The 17718-nt window shown below is 47.1% G+C and overlaps 1 protein-coding gene across 1 annotated transcript; it reads left to right on the forward strand.

Annotated features, from left to right (window-relative positions):
- The first annotated feature begins 961 nt into the window (after positions 1-961).
- EIF2B5 (eukaryotic translation initiation factor 2B, subunit 5 epsilon, 82kDa) lies at positions 962-17718 on the forward strand. The gene is made up of 15 exons (XM_010159521.1): positions 962-1080; positions 1785-1970; positions 2067-2244; positions 3250-3330; positions 4032-4109; positions 4190-4502; positions 5246-5391; positions 5690-5828; positions 6458-6559; positions 7165-7272; positions 8162-8252; positions 9003-9126; positions 14375-14500; positions 16020-16130; positions 17202-17718. The coding sequence occupies exons 1-15, from the start codon at positions 968-970 to the stop codon at positions 17265-17267; spliced, it is 1962 nt and encodes a 653-aa protein (XP_010157823.1). The 5' UTR covers positions 962-967; the 3' UTR covers positions 17268-17718.

A 17718-nucleotide genomic window follows, 5' to 3' on the forward strand; every position in this document is an offset into this window, starting at 1 on the left:
TTCCCCGCGCTGTGGAAACCTCTGACCAATTCTCCTCGCTTGTGAGAGTTTGTATCCCCCGCTGGAGAGGCAGCGAGGAGCTAATTGCTGCGTTGGTGCTGTTTACTTTTCCATATGGCAAGGCAAACTGCGCTGTTGGCTTTTTGCCTGTCGCTGATGCAGGAGTGGCAGCGGGTTTGGGCAGGCTTGTTTCTGATAAAGACACAAAATCTTTGCTCTTGCCAGCAGTAATGGTTAAAAGAATAAGGGCAGGAAAATGGATGGGGAAAGCACTTTAATTAACCAGATCAGAAGGTTGTATGTTAAAGGAAAGTGTGTCTGGAGAATTTAGGCCTGAACGATTCTCATTCGCTGATTAAATGTTTGTGGTGGTCATAATAATACACGCGAGCTCAGACCTGAAACAAAATAGCACCAAAAGGTAATTAAAAGATAGTACGAGATCACTCAGTTGTGAGTCAGTAACTCAGTTTAAAAGTGTGGCTTGAATTGCAACTCAGGAGGGTACTCACTGCATTTCAGGTTGGCTTTTTGGTTTACCTTGTTTAATTCTGGACGCTCATATTCCTGTGGCTTCATTATTCGTGTCTGACAGGTTTTTCCTGAAGCAGTTAAAGCCTGAGTCAAGGAATCAGCACTCTGAGATTATTTGGTTTTCCGTCTCTGTCATGTATGAGAGTCATCTTGAAGAGTTTTGTGTGTGATAACTTCACTTTTTTTTTTTTTTTATGCCTTCCTCTCTGAAGTAAGGATCTGCCCCTATAGAAGATCAGAAACTAGCTCTTACTGTTTAGATCAACTCTAAAATTTTTTGATAAGAGGTGGTGGAGCAGTTACTCGTGTTATTTTTCTGGTACTACTGATGACATATCCTCAAGTTGGAAGGGACTGTTGCTGATGTTGAGGCACAGAGTGTTTGCTCAGCTATCTATGTGTGTTTTGTTTTGCTTTTTAGGCTCTCTTACCTATGGCAAATGTGGCCATGATTGACTATACCTTGGAGTTCCTAACAGCAACTGGAGTGGAAGAAACCTTTGTTTTCTGCTGCTGGAAGTCAGCTGAGATAAAAGAGCATTTACAGTAAGAATCTCTTCTTTTCAGCTGTGTCTTGGAAAGGATTCTTCTCTCCTCCAACAAGCTTCAAAGGTCTCACTGATCCTTCTGATGAAAACTGTGTGCAGGAGATTCCCTTTCAACAGTTGTCTCCTCGCGCTTCTCAAAAAAGACTGTTCCTCCTCTGAAGGAGTGTGGTTGTGCACTGCATTACAAGCGTTGAGTGTTTTGGGACTGCATTTATGTTGGCATTTAGCTTTTCTTGTGTGAGAGCAGGGGTTTCCTGTGGGTAGCCATGTCGATTAAGAATACCACCCTTTGTGTTATGCCCTGCCCTGGTATGCCATGCGGCCTACGGAAAGGGCGCTCTCAGCACCTTTGCCTCTGCATGCTGCAGGTTTGCAAGCTCGAGAGAAGCATGCAGTCTTTTCCCTGCCGGAGGTACTGCTTTTCGAGCAAAAAGTTTGGGTTGTGTGCCACTTCTCCTTCATCAAAACCTGGCTCACAGTGGAGTCAGGTTTTTGAAGTTTCCATAAGCTACTCTTTGAAAGTCTGACCCCCCTCAGGTCACCTGCCAATGAGCATACCTGGGTTTATCCTTAGTGGGCTCGCCGTAATAGGATTCCTCATGCATTCGCTTACGGATGTGGCGTGCACTGGGACACTGTGTCCTAGTGTGTTCTGTAGGAGTATCCTCTTTATGCCTTCTCGATGTGTTTTTCTCTTTCCAGAAAATCCAAGTGGTGTCGCCACACCTCTCCCAACACGGTGCGCTTTGTGACTTCTGACCTGTACCGTTCCCTCGGTGATGTGCTACGGGACGTTGATGCCAAGTCCCTCGTTCGTTCTGACTTCATTCTCGTCACCGGCGATGTGGTGTCCAATTTCAACATAACCAAAGCCCTGGAAGAGCACAAGTAGGTGTTGAAAGAGCGTACGCTTAGCTGGTGTGCTGATGCTCTGGGCTCTAACTCTCTGAAGAGCGATTTTAAAGTTCTGCCCTTCTTTTTCAGGTTGCGTCGTAAGATGGAAAAGAACGTTTCTGTGATGACGATGATATTCAAAGAATCCTCGCCCGGTCACCATGCCAGGTGCAAGGAGGATGACATTGTTGTTGCTATGGACAGTGCCACAAACCGTGTCCTTCACTACCAGAGAACCCAAGGGCTGAAACGCTTCCGCTTCCCCATGGTGCGTCTGGAACCTGGCGGGTGGAGAAGGGCTGCAGTAGTGGAGCAGCCCACCCCAAGGAGGAGGTCTTCCTTTGGTGATGGCTGGGGAACTGTGCTTTTCAACTTTAACCTTTACTGGAGTCTGGGTGAAATTGGGCAGGGACACACATGCTTGGGACTCGTTTCAGAGTTTGCAGATGGGGCGCAGTTCCCACTATTTCTCACAATTCCATTTGGTCCCTTTTCTCCATGTGAAACAAAGCAGGTGGATGATCCGTGCCGTCGCAGGGGCTCCCAAATCAGGGTGCATATACCACTGTCGTACGCAAGCAGTTTTGAAGGAGCACTGAGCCTGGCGTGGGGTGGCAGCGGGGTGGAATAACAGCAGGTGCAAGGGGTAGTACCTCCTACTACCTCTGCCTGTACTGTTCACCTAGTAATGTAGTAAATGCTCTGTAAATGGCTGTGGAGGCACTTTCTCCAGTAAGATAGATGGAACTTTTTCTTTTTCCAACTCAGAATTGATTATATGCCATTTTCATCCCCAAATCGGTAATCAGTAGATTATTTTTTACCTTCAAATGAAAGCACAAATCACTGTGGGAAACCAAAAAGGAAGAAACAAACCAAACAAAGAACGACAACACAACCCACAGCCATAAAAATCCATGGGGGGTGTGGAAGCTGTGAGTTCCATTTTGATTTATTAATGTTCTTTGTACATTTCTAGCTCCCAGTGCCTAAGGTAAGGAGCCTCCTGGAGAAAAAGGGATTGTGGGAAGTACAAGCTCTTTCTTGGAGAGCTGCAGTGTGTAAGGATGAGGGCAGCCTCTGCTGACTGACACGCAGTTCTGCGTGTGCCCAGGCTGGGCCTGTTAAGCTTGTGTCTTGGTGTAGATTTCCCTGATCTCCAGGACTTCAGCTAGTTTAATAATTCAATCAATAGTGCCCCTGGCTTATAGAAGGCTTTTGGGGTTTGGTACTGCACGAGGCACTCAGATCATCTGAATGTTTTCCTCTTCAGAGTCTGTTCCAGAACTCCATTGAAAACGTTGAGGTGCGCCATGACTTGCTGGATTGTCATATCAGCATCTGCTCTCCACAGGTGAGCTCTGCCCTTCTGAGGGCCCGGAATTCAGTCTGCATTGCTCCCTTTGTCCTGCTGGTGCGCAGGGAGTGCGTGTGGCCCAAGCGTACTAGCTTGGAAAACCAGAACTCCCTGGTGTGCTTAGTGACTGAGCTGAGAGCCTGAGTGCTCACGTGGTGCTGCTCTGCAGCCCGTGTGTACGTGGCATCCACTGCCTGAGCCCAGCTGGAACTAGACAGTGGATGCATCGGTAGGCTGGCTGATTTGGTGTAGGATGAAACTATTCTGGAAAAGGAAGGGATTTCACTGAGTATAGTAACATCTGTGGAGCAGAGGTGATGGTTACACTATGGAACAGTGTCATTACGTGCAAGCTGGTACCCTGTTAGGGTGCCTTGAGGGTTATTCCAGCCTAGGCTCACTGACATCTCTTCCACATCTGAAAACGCTGGTCTACTACTTCTTTGGGAGTGGAATGCTAAAGTAATGCTTTGCCCCCTCTGAAAACCACAATCTGTTCGTAGTCTGTGTTAGGAGGAGGAGATGGGAAGGTCAACACACCTAGCAGAAAGATCACAGCTTTATTGAGGCAAGAGCATCACTTTTTTATACTGTGTAGCGCGGCTTTCTGAGAACCACTGAACAGCCATTAATTACCTGGCTTCCCTGGCAACGTTTTCTGCTAACTATATTGTTTCCTTATATTTTGTTCGTGGCAGGTGGCTGAGCTCTTCACGGACAATTTTGACTACCAGACACGGGATGACTTTGTACGTGGCCTGTTGGTGAATGAGGAGGTAAGGAGAGGGTTGTTACAAGGGAGATCCTATTACCTGGCATTAGAGAATCCTCTGACATACCCCTGCCTGTCTCCCAGGTCCTGGGGAACCAGATCCATATGCATGTAACGACAGAAGAGTACGGTGCCCATATATGCAACCTGCTAATGTACGAAGCCGTGTGCTCTGACATCATCCGGCGCTGGGTTTATCCTTTGACTCCCGAGATGAACTTCAGTGATGACAAGAATCAGAGTTACACCCACTCTAAACACAACATTTACCGAGGGGTGGACATTAGCCTCGGCCAGGGCAGCGTGCTGGAAGAGAACGTACTCGTTGGGCAGGGAACGGTCATCGGCAGCAACTGCTCCATAACAAACAGCGTTATTGGGCAGAACTGTAGGATAGGTGAGTGTGAGAACAGGAGACGTGCGGGCCTGGCCAGGCGAGGGCACAGGCTGTTGGGAGGGTAGGTGGGTATTGCTGCATTTCTAATGGGAAGAAAGAAGAAAAGCTTGCTTTTCCAGCAGAGGGAAATAGATTAAAGTTTTCAGGGTACCATAATGATGTCGAAAGGTAAAAGGCACTTCATGCAGCTAAGTTGTTTCAGCAGTGGAGAATGCATGACCTTTACTGATCCAGCGTTATCACCCACCAGCATCCTGCAAAACAGGCACATCTGTCCCTGGTTTTGTGAGCTGCCTGGTGCTTTTTGTCCTAGTCTTGGCTGGAATGTTTTTGTCATTGTGTTGTATTTCTGCAAAACCAAGATGTCAGTTGGTACTGTCAACTTGTTAAGTCGACAGAGAACAAACTCGTCTTTTAGAATCACAGAATGGTTTGGGTTGGAAGGGACCTTAAAGACCATCCAGTTCCAACCCCCCTGCCATGGGCAGGGACACCTTCCAGTAGACCAGGTTGCTCAAGGCCTCATCCAGCCTGGCTTTGAAGACATCCAGGGGTGGGGCATCCACAGCTTCTCTGGTATGAAGTGGCTGTAGGCCTCTAAGGCCAATTTTTACCTTTCATCTAATATCCGTCATGTATCATGGGCATTGGGATTCAGCAAGATGCTTGTTAGTGGACTCAGCAGTGTGGGAGAGCAGCAAACTGTCTTGCTGAACATATTTGTGCTTGGTGATGTATAACAGGTGATAAAGTCATTTTGGAGGGAGCTTTTCTCTGGGATGGAGTACACATAGCGGATAACGTGGAGATCTGCCATTCTGTTATCTGCGATGAAGCTGAAGTGAAGGAGAAAGTAAAGCTAAAGCCCCGCTGTGTCCTCTCCTCTCAGGTGAGCTGTCTTTATGTCTGCTCTGCTTTCTGCCTTTCTTGGCAGGTTAATAGACTTACATTAGACCATTCTGGAATACAGGGCTGCTTCAAGACTTTCTGCGGAGGTGGGGGATAGACTCCTGCTCCCACTTGTTCCTTTGGTTTGGCATGGGTAGTATGTTACGGGATCTAGCAGTGCTGACGTCTGCAGTTACACTTGTTGGCATACAGCTTGTCTGGAGCAGCTGTTGTCCTGGTGGAGGTGCAGAGGGGCAGTCAGGGATTTCTTCGTTAAGATATATTGCACACCTTTGCAGGTAGTAGTAGGTCCTGGCATCACTCTCGCAGAGGGCACGGTGATCTCTCTGCACCCACCAGATGAGGAGGAAGAGGATGATGACCAGTTCAGCGACGATTCTGGCGTGAACAAGGAGGAAAGCAAAGTGAAACTGAAAGGTACGAGAGTCTCTGGCTCCACGCACTCAGGCTGTACGGAGAGCTTTGCCTTCCCTCATCTTCTGGGGTCTTTCTGTCCTGCAGTCTAGACTCTCTAGTGCCTGGCTGGAGCTTAGCGCTGCATTCAGCTTGGAACGTGTGTGTTTTCATTAGGGCAGTCAAGGATACTCGGCTCAAGTTGGACAATGAGATGTACCTCAGAACCCCAGTATTAAAATCTTTGGAGACTCAACTGTTGCTCATTTTTCTCCAAGTAGGAGCCTTGTAGGAGACAATAAGCTGAAGGTGGAAGACATGTTCCATTCAAGGCAGGTTGCAAGATCTATGTCCTCGGACTGTGTCCAAGGACTTTCTCCATGTGAAATACTGTTTCTATCAGTCCGTGGTTTGTCGAGGGACCTAAACATGGTCAGCTGCATGTTGCTGCTCTAGGGAGGAGTAGGTCAGTCGCTTGTCAAGGCAAGTGACAGCTGATAAAAGCTGAAATCCCTGTGCATCTGGCAGAATCCCAGCTCCCTCTTGATGAAGGATATTTAGGGGCAATAATATGCAGGTTATACCAGTCTGTTTCAGGTTTGCCTGGAAGCAAATCCAATGCACCTACCTCCTAATCGCTGTTTCTTTTTCAGGGTACAATAAAAAGGACGTAGGCTCAGAGGGCAGAGGCTATCTCTGGAAAGCAGATGACAAGAATGAAGAGGATGAAGAAGAGCAGAGACAAAGCCTATGGGGTGAGGAAAAGTTTGGTGTAGTCACTTAGGGATGAACAGAGACCTGTGTTGGGGAAACTGGTTGAGTGGGACGCTGACAATTGTGTCCAGAGCAAGATCTGGGCTCTGTGAGGCAGACTGGCTCCACATAGTGTATGTGTGTGGAGGCAAGGTGAGGTGAAATCAGGTGGTGGACCAGATTCTGTCCCTTCCTGTGCTCTGCTGAAGATGTTTATTATACCCTTGACTTAGTCTGTGCTGTGAATGGTGCACCGTGGGATACCAGGCTCCCCCTTAGAGGGAATACGCTTTGGCTATTCTGGGTACTGCCGTCTGTCTTCTGCAAGTGACAGCGTCTGCTGACATTGCTCCCTCATGAGTCAGCAGTCTGCGCAGAATGCATTTGCTTCTGTCCTGTCCTTTGTTGTCTGCCTGCAGACTCTTAAAAAGTCCCATTATCCTCCTGCCAGCTGCAGCAAATCTAATCATCTGGACCTGCAAGTAGAAGCTTCCTTGCAAGGACAGATAATTGCTGACTTGGGAAGTCCCTGAGACACCTGGTTCCTCATGCGTATGACAGCTGCAGCTTTTGAGTGTTGAATGCTGCGCTTTCTCTTCTTCATCAGGCCCAGCTATGCATTCAGAGGAGGAGAGCGAGTCAGACAGTGACCTGAGCATGGGTTCTGAAGAGCCAGACAGTCGGTCAGCATCCCCTCAGCTAGATGACATCAAAGGTGGGCTGTTAAGGAGTGTGGTGAGTCTGCAGAGAATGCAGCGAGTGTGAGATTTGTGCTGATTTCTCTAGTTATCTTGGAAAATTTGTGGATGTCTAGAATATGTTTGTTTCCTGACCTCACTTCCTGCATTTTCTATAGAATTCTTTAATATTTCCTGTATTGCTGTTATGTTAACCTGAGGCAGCCAAGGATGAGAAGCTAGACAAAGATCCTCCATCTTTCTCACTCACTGGGCCTTAATGAGTGACCTCCCTGAGTTGTCTCACTGCCGTTTAAACGGCAGTGTCATTGCCTGAACTCAGAGATTGTGTGAAGGTTCAGTGGATGTTCCCTGTGTGGTCAGCTTACTGCTGTGATTGTACTGGAGAATTGGATGTCCTTGTAGGAGCTGCTTCTTTTGGCAGATATGCTTTGGTTTTCTGTTTTGTTGTGTTAAGCTTGCTGTGGATTTGAAAGGTGTTCAAGCCAAATTGGAGGAAAAAAGCACCTTTTTCACGTTAAATTATCTCCCAAAGGAAATTAAACCAATTAACTATAGGTTTGAATATACATCTTTAGTTAGAGGAAGACGAGGTTTATTTGAATAGGAAAAGCTAGGTTGTGGAAATATATTAGGAACTATTTTAAAAGGTTGCTGAGGTAACTAGCTTTGTACTGGTTTGTGTGGATAGATCAATGATATCTAGGAGGTCATCCCCTTTATTTGAACTATATTCCACTAGGTTTAAGTATCTTTGGTGTGGTTTGTGCTATCTTACAGAGAACTAACAGACATCTGTGTCAGAATGCTTCCTTTGTTAAGGGCATAGTTTCCTTAGTAATGAGCAGTTTGAAGAATCTGTGCTTCTCCCTCTCACGTCTAGCTGTCCATCCTTTTGTTTGTTAGTTTTCCAGAATGAGGTTCTGGGTACGTTACAGAGGGGCGAAGAAGAAAACATCTCCTGTGACAACCTGGTCCTGGAAATCAACTCCCTCAAGTGAGTATTCCCTCAGGGATGCTGTCTCTTATGCGGAACAGTTGGGTTTGACAGCAGATCTAGGAAGGAGAAACCATGTGAATCCCCACGTTTGATTGTTACACATTAATTTAATCAGTACAGAGTATAAAATGCAGATTGGAGCTCATGACTGGCTGATGGCAGGAGTTGACGGAGAGCGCCAGTTGTGTCTGTAGCATCCTCAGTGGTTAGGCTTTTCCTGTCTCTCTGTAAAAAGAGATTGAATTGCTGTTGAGTAGCTGTGGACTGAAGACAGAAGCCAGTTCTTGGCACAGGCTGCAGGTAAGTTCATGCCGAGGCTGCTGCTCTGTGCATTGCAACATTCAGCCAGCTGCCTGCGGCTGGGGCTCTGCTGTCGTGTGGCTTGTCCACTGTTTTTACAGCAGCAAGTCTAGAACACATATGCGGAGTGCCTTTTACCTAGTATTTCTCAAATATAAACCTGTTTCCCTTTTGTGCAACAGTATTCCTACAGCGCTCTAGTAAATGTGAGGGTGCTGCCCCTGCAGCAGCTTCTTCCATTGCAGTAGCAGATTGTTCAGGACTTGTAGCCTTATGCAGGGAGTGATGCAATGCCAGGTGGTTTTATTGCCTGAATATTTGGAAAGCCAAACAAACAAACAAGTGTGGAAGACAAAAATCAAATTTTCTGTTGTATCTCTGTGAAAAGCCACAGTCTGAGATGAGATTGTGTTAAATGTTGGGGTGGTTTTGCCTTTTTCCTTGCAGGTATGCGTATAATATTGGCCTGAAGGAGATGATGCAGGTGCTCAGTAAAGTGATCCTGGAGTTCCCACTGCAGCAGCTGGATGCAAACCTGGACTCCCAGAACTATTTCTCAGCTTTACTTCCTGTGAGTCGTGTTCCATTTGACTCTTCCTTAGGCCTGTCTCCTAGAGTGTAGGAGCCCCAGGTAGTTCCTGGCTGAGAAAGCTTCTTGGTTAAGCCTGAAGCCACTTGAACTCCTTGAGTTCATGAGCCTCTTTTACTTCCATAGAAGACAAAGTGAACTGAAACTACTCTACCTGCTCAGCAGAACTCAGCTGAGACTGTAGGATCGGGAGCTCTGCTCCAGTACCCGTGGTTGTTTCTGCTGCAGTGTGTGACAGTAGTTGCACACCACTTGTAGAAGAGAAAAGAGAGGGGCTGTTAAAGGCTTGCATTCCAGGAACCCGGTTCCAATCCATCATAAGCCCTGCCCCTGGGGCAGCAGGGAGCGCTCCTCTCCCAGTGGGATTGTTTCCAAGGTCTTACTTGTCTGCATACTGTAATTGGTGCCAATTTTTTTCCAGCCAAGGGCACCATACTGTTGTCTTTGAGCAAAGATATGGAGTTCTGTTGTGTCTCTGAAGAGATGGGTTGTATAATTGGGTGAGAGCGATTTTGATTTCCTGACTTCAGGAAGACAAAATAGGGTAGGATCTGCTTTAAAAAGCAGGCAGTCTTATCTTAATGGTTTTATCGATCCAAGCTGAAGCCGCTGTAGTATTTTTTTTTTGTCTCTTTGCAAACTCAAATACATAAATTGGCTACAGCAAACTGTACAGGTTATGAAGGTGCTTTTTTCAGAATAAATGGGTCTACATGAGTTTGGGAAGGGGTAGTTTAATTTTTTTAGGAGGTGGACTTAATGAAGAACACAAGACATCCTCATAATCCTTTCATCAAGGAATTATGTGCTTTCGGTTGATGGGAAAGGGTGGAAAACTAATTATTCTTCCTATAGGTGTAAGCATGATGTGTGGAGATGCCTTCTGTAGAAAACATCTACATGAACTGATGTGTTTATCAGATGGCTTAGTGAGATCTTCCTGTTCACTCTATTTAAATTCTGCTTGCTTTTGTTCATTTTTCCAGACTGTTTTCTTGAATAGCATGTCCTCTCCTGGGAAAGAGATTTGAAGGAGGAGGACTGAAGAGAACACTAGAGCAGGTGTTAGACTCTAAGTGGAAAGCAGTACATGTAGACAACAGGTTGGGGGGAGTTGGTAGCCATGTAGGACAGTGGGTTTTCTTTCCAACTAGGATATGGCATCTCGTTCTGTCTCCCAGATTGAGCTCCTAATTGAAAGTGAGTAGGATGGGAGAACTTCACTGCAGCACCCAATCAGAAGAGGTTCTAGTTTGGGATAAATGTATAATGTTTTGTTTGTGTGCCCTAAACCCTTTAGAAGCCAAAGACAACGGACGTACTTGAAGGGCTTACCTCTGGGTGACTTTGTCCATATCTATTTCACCATTGGAAAGCTGATGCTCATGTTTAACAGCAGAGACAGCAAATCAACTCACCTTTAGTGAGAAGCAATAATCATCTAACTGTAATACTCAGGGTGACCATGCCCCATCTCATGGACAAATGGAATTTCTCTGGGAAGGGAATTGCGTGGCATGTGCAATGAAATGCAAATTATCCTTAGATTTATCAAAGAGAGCCCAGTGTCAAACCAATTGCCCATTATGGCAGCCGGTTTTTCTAGATGCTCCTTTGTGAAAAACAGCCAGGAAGTTACTTACAGAATCCTTCTCTGGGGCAGCTTTGTGCCTCGGAGTTTTTACTGTGTGCAGAATTGTTGGTCTGGCTTTCTGTGCCAGAATCGGCAGGCAGCACCCTGCTGAGGCGTACTGCTAACGTTCAATTGCACGCGTGGCGTTTGTCACCGTTACAGTAACCCGCTGTGTTTGAGTGGGGATGTGCCCCAACGGAGGTCGTGAGTCGGCCTTCAAAGGCTTATGAAACAGGCATCGATGGTTCCTGGGCAGCAGCTCTGTGTATTTCCCAACAGTCCCCTAAAGAGAGGAGACCCGTTCTTGGGGCGGAACGTGTGTGTTAGTACAACACCTGAAACAGCGGCTTTTCTGCAACTTGTGGTTCCCTGTTAGTAAAAAGTACGCTCCGTTAATTTACTAATACGCCCTGAGAATCCCAAGTGTTAGCTTGGTGTAGGCTAGTGCGTAATGAAATCACGTGGCTGAAGGGTACAGCTAGGTGGCTAAAACCGCCGCGGTGAATAGCGGTGTTAGGCTGGTTGTGATGGTTTACATGTGGGAAGATACTCGCCTCCTCGGAGTGGTGACTGTCAGAAACCCACTGACCTTGACAGATCTGTTCTGGGCTTCTCATCCTCATCCAGCTCTGACTAGGAGATGCTGAAGGAAGATGGGTTGCTTGTGTAAAGTGATGGTGGAGCGATCCCAGACAGCTCAGGAGGGGAAATTGTGGGAATACCATAGTTATGATGTATGGTTTGACTTGAAACCACAGTATGTGCTCTGAAGTGCTGGTCTGTGAGCATGAAGCTCGTAAGCGTTGCGGTGATTTTAGGAAACAAACATCCGGTAAAGGATATGCCCGTGGGTATTCTTCAGATGAAACACGGAGGCTTGAGAAATACAGTTAGCCAGTTCGGTGTACGTCAGGCATCTTGTTCGGCTCTTGTACAAGTTGTAAAGCAGAGATGGTACAGAAAAGCAGAGCTTGCCTAGACCTGTCGATGTGATTGGAACAAACGTGGCTGAAGCTGCCTGTAAACTGAAGACTGTGCTGCTCTTGTCACAGAAGCAGCACCCGACAAGGCTGTGTAGGTGAGGCTGTCTTAAGGGAGCTGGGGGAGGCAACGTAGCAGTGTCTGCACTGCTGCCTGGCAGCTGGGATGTGCGCTGCGCCTCTTCAGCTTTCTGTCAGGGAGCCTCGCTCTTGTCACAGGCAAATGAACACAACATGGGCTTGCTTATTCAGGGACCAAAGGGATCTCTGCTTTCACTGATGGGGGTCAGCGCGGGTGCTCTTACCGTGTAACGGATTGGAATTGTAGCTCTGTGCCTTGTGCTTTGCCGGTACTTCACAATGGTGTTCTGTGCTGGAGGTGCGGGTAAAATAGGCCTGGTGTCGAGACTGTCCTTCTGACAAAAGAAAAGTGGATCACAAATCTCTTTGAAGCTGATACAGCATCACTGACCAAATCTGGTAAAAAATCAATCGATGTGCCAGAGGAATTTGATTGCTTTCTCCAGACTGTAGATCATTTTGAGGAGTTACCCACATAGAGGCAAAGCCTGGAAAGTTATGATATTGTCCATAGGGCTCTTTTTCTGGTATTTTTTCACATTTTTCAGTCTTTTATTCAATCTAAACTAATTTCAAGCTTCTAATTCCCCTGTTCAGATTTTCATGAAACTCCCAAAACAGCCTCTGGTCATACAAGCTCACTAGGGGCTCAGGGGCTGAGCCCTACTTTCCCCACTACCGTTACAGTACTGCACATGTTCCGTACCTGAGATGGTGTATTTTTTTTCCTTCTCTCCCTTTCCCAGCAACAGGCATATGGGATTGAGTCCTGGGGTTGTGAGTGTTTATAGCTCTTTATAAATCATTGTGCCCGCTTATGATTTTAAAGGCGGTAGCAGAAAGGTGTTAAAAATATTTCGTAGCCTGGAAGGAATTTGCTAGTAGCTTTACTATGTTTCAGGTGAAGGATTCCAAAGGATAATAAAAATGCAGGGGTTGGTTGTAGAGGAGGGAAGAGTGTTTAGGATTAAGCAATTTGCTAAAGGCTAAAATACTTTCTGGAAAGATGCCGTGCAACCCTCAGTGTTTTTGTGGCGATACCATGATGATTAGGATCATTCTGTGATGTTGCTGTTGTTCCTTTAGCCAGTCGATGTACTACTGCACAGATCAGTTTGTTTGTACTAATCCCCTCCTTTGTTCCTGCTTGAGGCATGCAAATTCCAGCATGGTTGCGTAGCAAATGTACTGGAAGGAGTGATGGAGTGTAATACTGCAGAGCCGTTGAGCGCTGTTTCCTCGCACAGCCTACCTTTGGTAGTCCATGCCAGCCTGGGTTCTAGCTCTGCTGCGTGTCCTGGGGCTTCCCTCTGGCAGGGCTACTGCCTCTTAATTGTCCTGGACAGAATAATGCTGATGAACCCTCAATGTAGGTGACTCAGAGCTGCTTCATCGCACCCCAAACCCCTGTGAATTACCTGTTTCCCTTCAGAACAGACCAGATGTGTTCTGTAAGGACACACTGTTGAAGGCACAGGAAAACTGTGTCCTTAGGGGGCACGCCTAAGGGATGTTGCATCCACAAAGACAAGCCAGGGATGTTGCAGGCATGCCTGCTGTTGAATCAATCCAGTTAAAAAGATGTGGAACTCTGGTTTAATTTCCTACAGTGTTTTTGTAGGATGGTCTGGTCATGATGTGGCCAATAAGGAATTTTTGTATCTTATCCTAGTTCTGATGCCTTTTGAAATTGTTATGGACAAGGTCTAAATATCTTTATTACCAACTATCCCAGATTCAGGCCGGTCTGTGCAGCTTTGCAGAGCTTTCCCTGCTCCTTGCTTTCCAGATATGTGCAATAAGTGGAAGAGCTGTGGGGGACTGACAAAAATACTATTTGAAGAGGCACCAGAATATTAAACTAAAGATTTCATAAAAAATAAGCCTTGGAGGAGAGAACTGAGATCAGTTAATAGTGTAACATCTTCTTGCCCTTCATCCTTCCCATCCATTCCCTGCAGTAGCCTCCAGGATCCAAACAAGCCTGTAGGCACACAGCAAACGTGTGACTTGCACTTAGGGGCTGCTCCACCGTGTTCCTGTTTTAGGGGTGGCTATTTTGCGCTGTCCACTTCGACTCAGCTGGTAATTATCCTGGCGCTATCTTTGTCTCTTTCCTCGTCTTTGCTCTGCGTTGAAGGAAAGTTCCACTGAGGTGTCGGCAGTTCTGTGGGGGAAGGTTTGAGTTGCACCTTTGTACCTATCCTTATCGGTCTGCTGTGATTTTCCATGAGTACTGTTAAACACACTTATTGTGATAATCTACTATTCCATCCCGAGAGACAAAACCAAGGAATCTAATGGATATCCTCAAAGCTGCTTAGTAAAAGCAGGTCCTGCCTGCACACGTGAGACTCAATAGCATCTGTTTCGTGGACAGAGTGGGGCAAATCTATTCAGTGGTCAGCTGAACGGTTTCTTAAAATGCTTCCCTGGGTCAGTTTCTTAGAGCAGCACAGCTGAGAAGGAGGACTGAGAGCACGCATCCACCTCATAGAGATGGAACTCAGGAACTCTTCTGTATTTCCCCCTGCAGCTGTTGAAGAACTGGACCCCGTTGTTTAAGAACTACATAAAACGGGCGTCAGATCACTTGAATGCCTTATTTGCCATTGAGGAATTCTTCCTGGAGCATGACAGTCTCTGCACATCGATAGCTAAAGTGAGTATCCGTTCCCAGCTCTGAGGACCTGGTTTTGCTAGATTCGTGGTGAAACGCATCCTGTTTGCATCATCGGCGTGTCTGGTTTAGAGGAGAGAATTTGGGGGTCTCAGTGGAGAGGGTGTATAGGAAATCCATCTATAACAATTGCTTTAAAAATAAAAAGCTGTATGGCCGTGCCTGCGAGGGAGCACAGCTGAGGGCGCGTGTTCGTTACCAGCGCGCAGCCTGGAGGGAGCGATTATTTTGCAGCTTCTAACCGAGATGCCCTTGCTGTGCGACGCTGGAAGAGGCAAGGCCAGAGGCTTGCTGTAGGAAGAGCTTTACTTCATTTGCCTCTCTTTGGTCCCTGGGATCTAACTGCCAAATGGTTTAGAGTGCAAAACGGGCAAAGCTGGGAATAAGGGTGGGATTTCTTACTCAGGCTGAGCTAGTTATGAAACTGGGAATAAAGGGAAGTTGACATGTGACTTATTACCTATCTCCCTGCTTTTGAGATTTTTCAGTATATTCCTCCTCACCCTCCTTCACAAATATTTTTCCCTGTGTTCTTTCTGCACTGTCACACTGAGAGCATTTGACTCGGATTGCAAGTCTTTCCTTTAGCAGTGTCTCAGGAAGCCCCTGTCTCTTTCAAGAGCTCTCTTAGAGCCTGCTTAATTCTTGGTTCCTCAAGAAAGAATAATCCTAACTTCTGCTACCAGTGCTTCTGGCTAATGGCAAAGCACTTGGGACTGGAGCCAAAAGCCTTCAGTTTGGTGAGCCGAAACGTCCGTGGATTACAGCAATTGTTTGGCATGTGTCCATTGTTCTAGAGGCCTGGGTTTCCCTGGAGGCTGGGAATTGAAGTGACACTTTATATTTGGAGTTGGCAGCCAGCTTTGTCAGTGCTCTGCCGCGAGGAGACCGACTGCAAAGTGCCTGCTCTGCGTGAGCACAAAGGCACCCTGAGAAAGCACGATTGCATCTTGCCCTTGCTGCGCTGGGCGAGAGCTTGAGCTGCTGAATGCCCAATCGCTTTGACACCTGCCATAAGGCGCTTTTAAGAGAACTGGCAGGAGGAGGGAGCCTGGGGCAGAGCTGAGCAGATTGATGCTCCTCGCCGCACATGTCACTGTTGTGTGGATGTGGGCCTGCGTACGATTTGCTTGTTAGATCTGCTCTGGGATGGGTTTAGGGATGCTTTGAAAAGAGAACTTCAGTAACATCTTGAACCGCCATCCTCTGTGGCCCTTTGTTGCCCACAGCTCTCAGTCGTACCCTGCATCCACAGAGCTGAAGCTGATGGGGCTTGAACTTGGACTCATGACATGTCATAGCATCTGACTGTGAGGAACGTAAGGCTGGGTAGGAGAAGCACAGTTATTTTTGACAATAAAGGCAAAACGAAGGAGGCTGAGTGCCTTCTGTGGAAGATGGAGCCGGGAGATGCAGATTATGTGCAGACTTTGTATTTGGCGGTGAGCTAGCCCCAAAAGAGTCTACAGAGAGTCCAGTTGCTCTTCTCTAATCAATGCAGGTGTTGATGACATTTTACCAGCTGGAAATTCTGGAAGAAGATGTAATTCTCAATTGGTTCTCTTTGCGGGACACGTCTGACAAGGGAAAGCAGCTTCGTAAAAACCAGCGGGTAAGTCCCAAAGGTGTTTGAAGAGGTGGCAGGGGAGAGAGTGAGACAGCAGCTGCTAAAAAACCTTGGAGTTCAGTGCCACTGTCACCTTCTGAGGAGCAGCTGCCATCAGGTGGTAGGCCAGTAATGCACCAGTGCCTCAAACACTCAGCAACACCATTTCATTGTCCAGAACAGATATTTCTGTACGTTCTGCCACTGTCATCCTGTTTGGATGAGGAATGAAGGTAGTAGGAGATGGAGGTTGTTTTTCCTGGGCTCTCTAGCACGAGGCCGGCACTTTCTGGAGTAGCAGCACAGCTTCTCTAAGCCAACACCCATTTGAAATGGGATTTAGGCCAATGCCCTGTGTGCTGGCCCCATGCAATTCCTTTGAAGCTTTCATTCCTGGCTCACCAGTCCCTTCACATGTATTTCTAAGCGTTTGCTGTACTGAGTGGTTTCGTTTGGCTTGTGTTGCAAGGAGCGTATGAGCTTCCCCTCTCCATCAGGCAGAACTTTGTGCTGCAGTTTGGCTGAGCCCTGTTCCAGTCCTCCTCCCTGAATCTGGAAGAGGAGCAGGGGAAAAAAGCCATGTCTGAAGAACTCCAACTTTGTTGAAAACCTTTGCAAAGTCAGCTCTTGGCGTAGGTCAGCAGTGCTTTCAGCTGCTTACTCGAGCCCAGCTGAAAGGTAAAATGAGCTGCCTTCATTATATCCGTTTCTCAGGGAGTAGGTTTTTCCCAGCAGAGTTTTCCTAACACATCTCAGGTGCAGCTGTCATCTCTTCTCCCTCAAGCTCTGAAAAACTCTGAAACTTTTGTCTTTTTGCCGAGTGTTGTGGGGATTGTCCAACTGGAGGCATCTCCCTCAGGAATCCAACCAGTCTGGGTTTGTCCATGGCATCCCAGTTGCTTTTCATCTAACCTTCTGTCTCTCTCTCCGCCGATCTTCCTCTGTTTCAGTGTCTCCTTGAAACACACTTTCTTCTCGTGCATGGTAGCGTGGTGCTCGCTGACACAGTGTCGTTGAGCGGTCCCAGCGTCTGGTCTTTGTCCCTTCTTACCCAATTACGCTTCGTTCTCTCTGCAGCTCCAGAAGTTTATCCAGTGGCTGGAAGAGGCAGAAGAAGAGTCGTCTGATGGCGACCAAGACTGATGTGGTGTCTCAGCGTCAGAAGAGGCACTCTCACTGCCTTTCTGGGCCGAGTGGGCAGGGCGAGATCAATGCCAGTGCATGGTGTGTAGATGTGGGGCCTGACATCGAAGTGACCGACAATCCCATCATTAATTAAGTTGTGTGTTCCCAACTTTGCCACTTCCCTCCCTCCCTCACTTGCCCAGTGGCACCTTGCATTGGATGGTTGCAGCCCAGTGTGAAAACCATAAGGGAAAAGCAGGAGGTGGTACCTAGATACCTCTGGAGCCTGGATATGATCTACTTACTATAAGCTATTTTTTGGGAGGTCATTGTTACTAATACAAAGGGAGCAAATAGACGCAAATGAGTAAAGATGCCTGTATACACCTAACCACTGGGGCTGAGGAAGAATGGTCATACAGCTAAGTTATTTGGAGTCATTGTTGCCTCTGGAGCTAAGAGAACTCCT

The sequence above is a fragment of the Eurypyga helias genome, unplaced genomic scaffold, assembly GCF_000690775.1.
Source record: "Eurypyga helias isolate BGI_N326 unplaced genomic scaffold, ASM69077v1 scaffold50829, whole genome shotgun sequence".
In the NCBI taxonomy this organism is placed as follows: domain Eukaryota; kingdom Metazoa; phylum Chordata; class Aves; order Eurypygiformes; family Eurypygidae; genus Eurypyga; species Eurypyga helias.

Coding starts and splice junctions, on each gene's coding strand:
- EIF2B5 (XM_010159521.1), top strand. CDS start 968: ATGGCAAATGTGGCCATGATTGACTATACCTTGGAGTTCCTAACAGCA. Junction 4,110..4,189: donor GCCTGTTGGTGAATGAGGAG/GTAAGGAGAGGG, acceptor CCTGTCTCCCAG/GTCCTGGGGAACCAGATCCA. Junction 6,560..7,164: donor GCAGAGACAAAGCCTATGGG/GTGAGGAAAAGT, acceptor CTTCTTCATCAG/GCCCAGCTATGCATTCAGAG.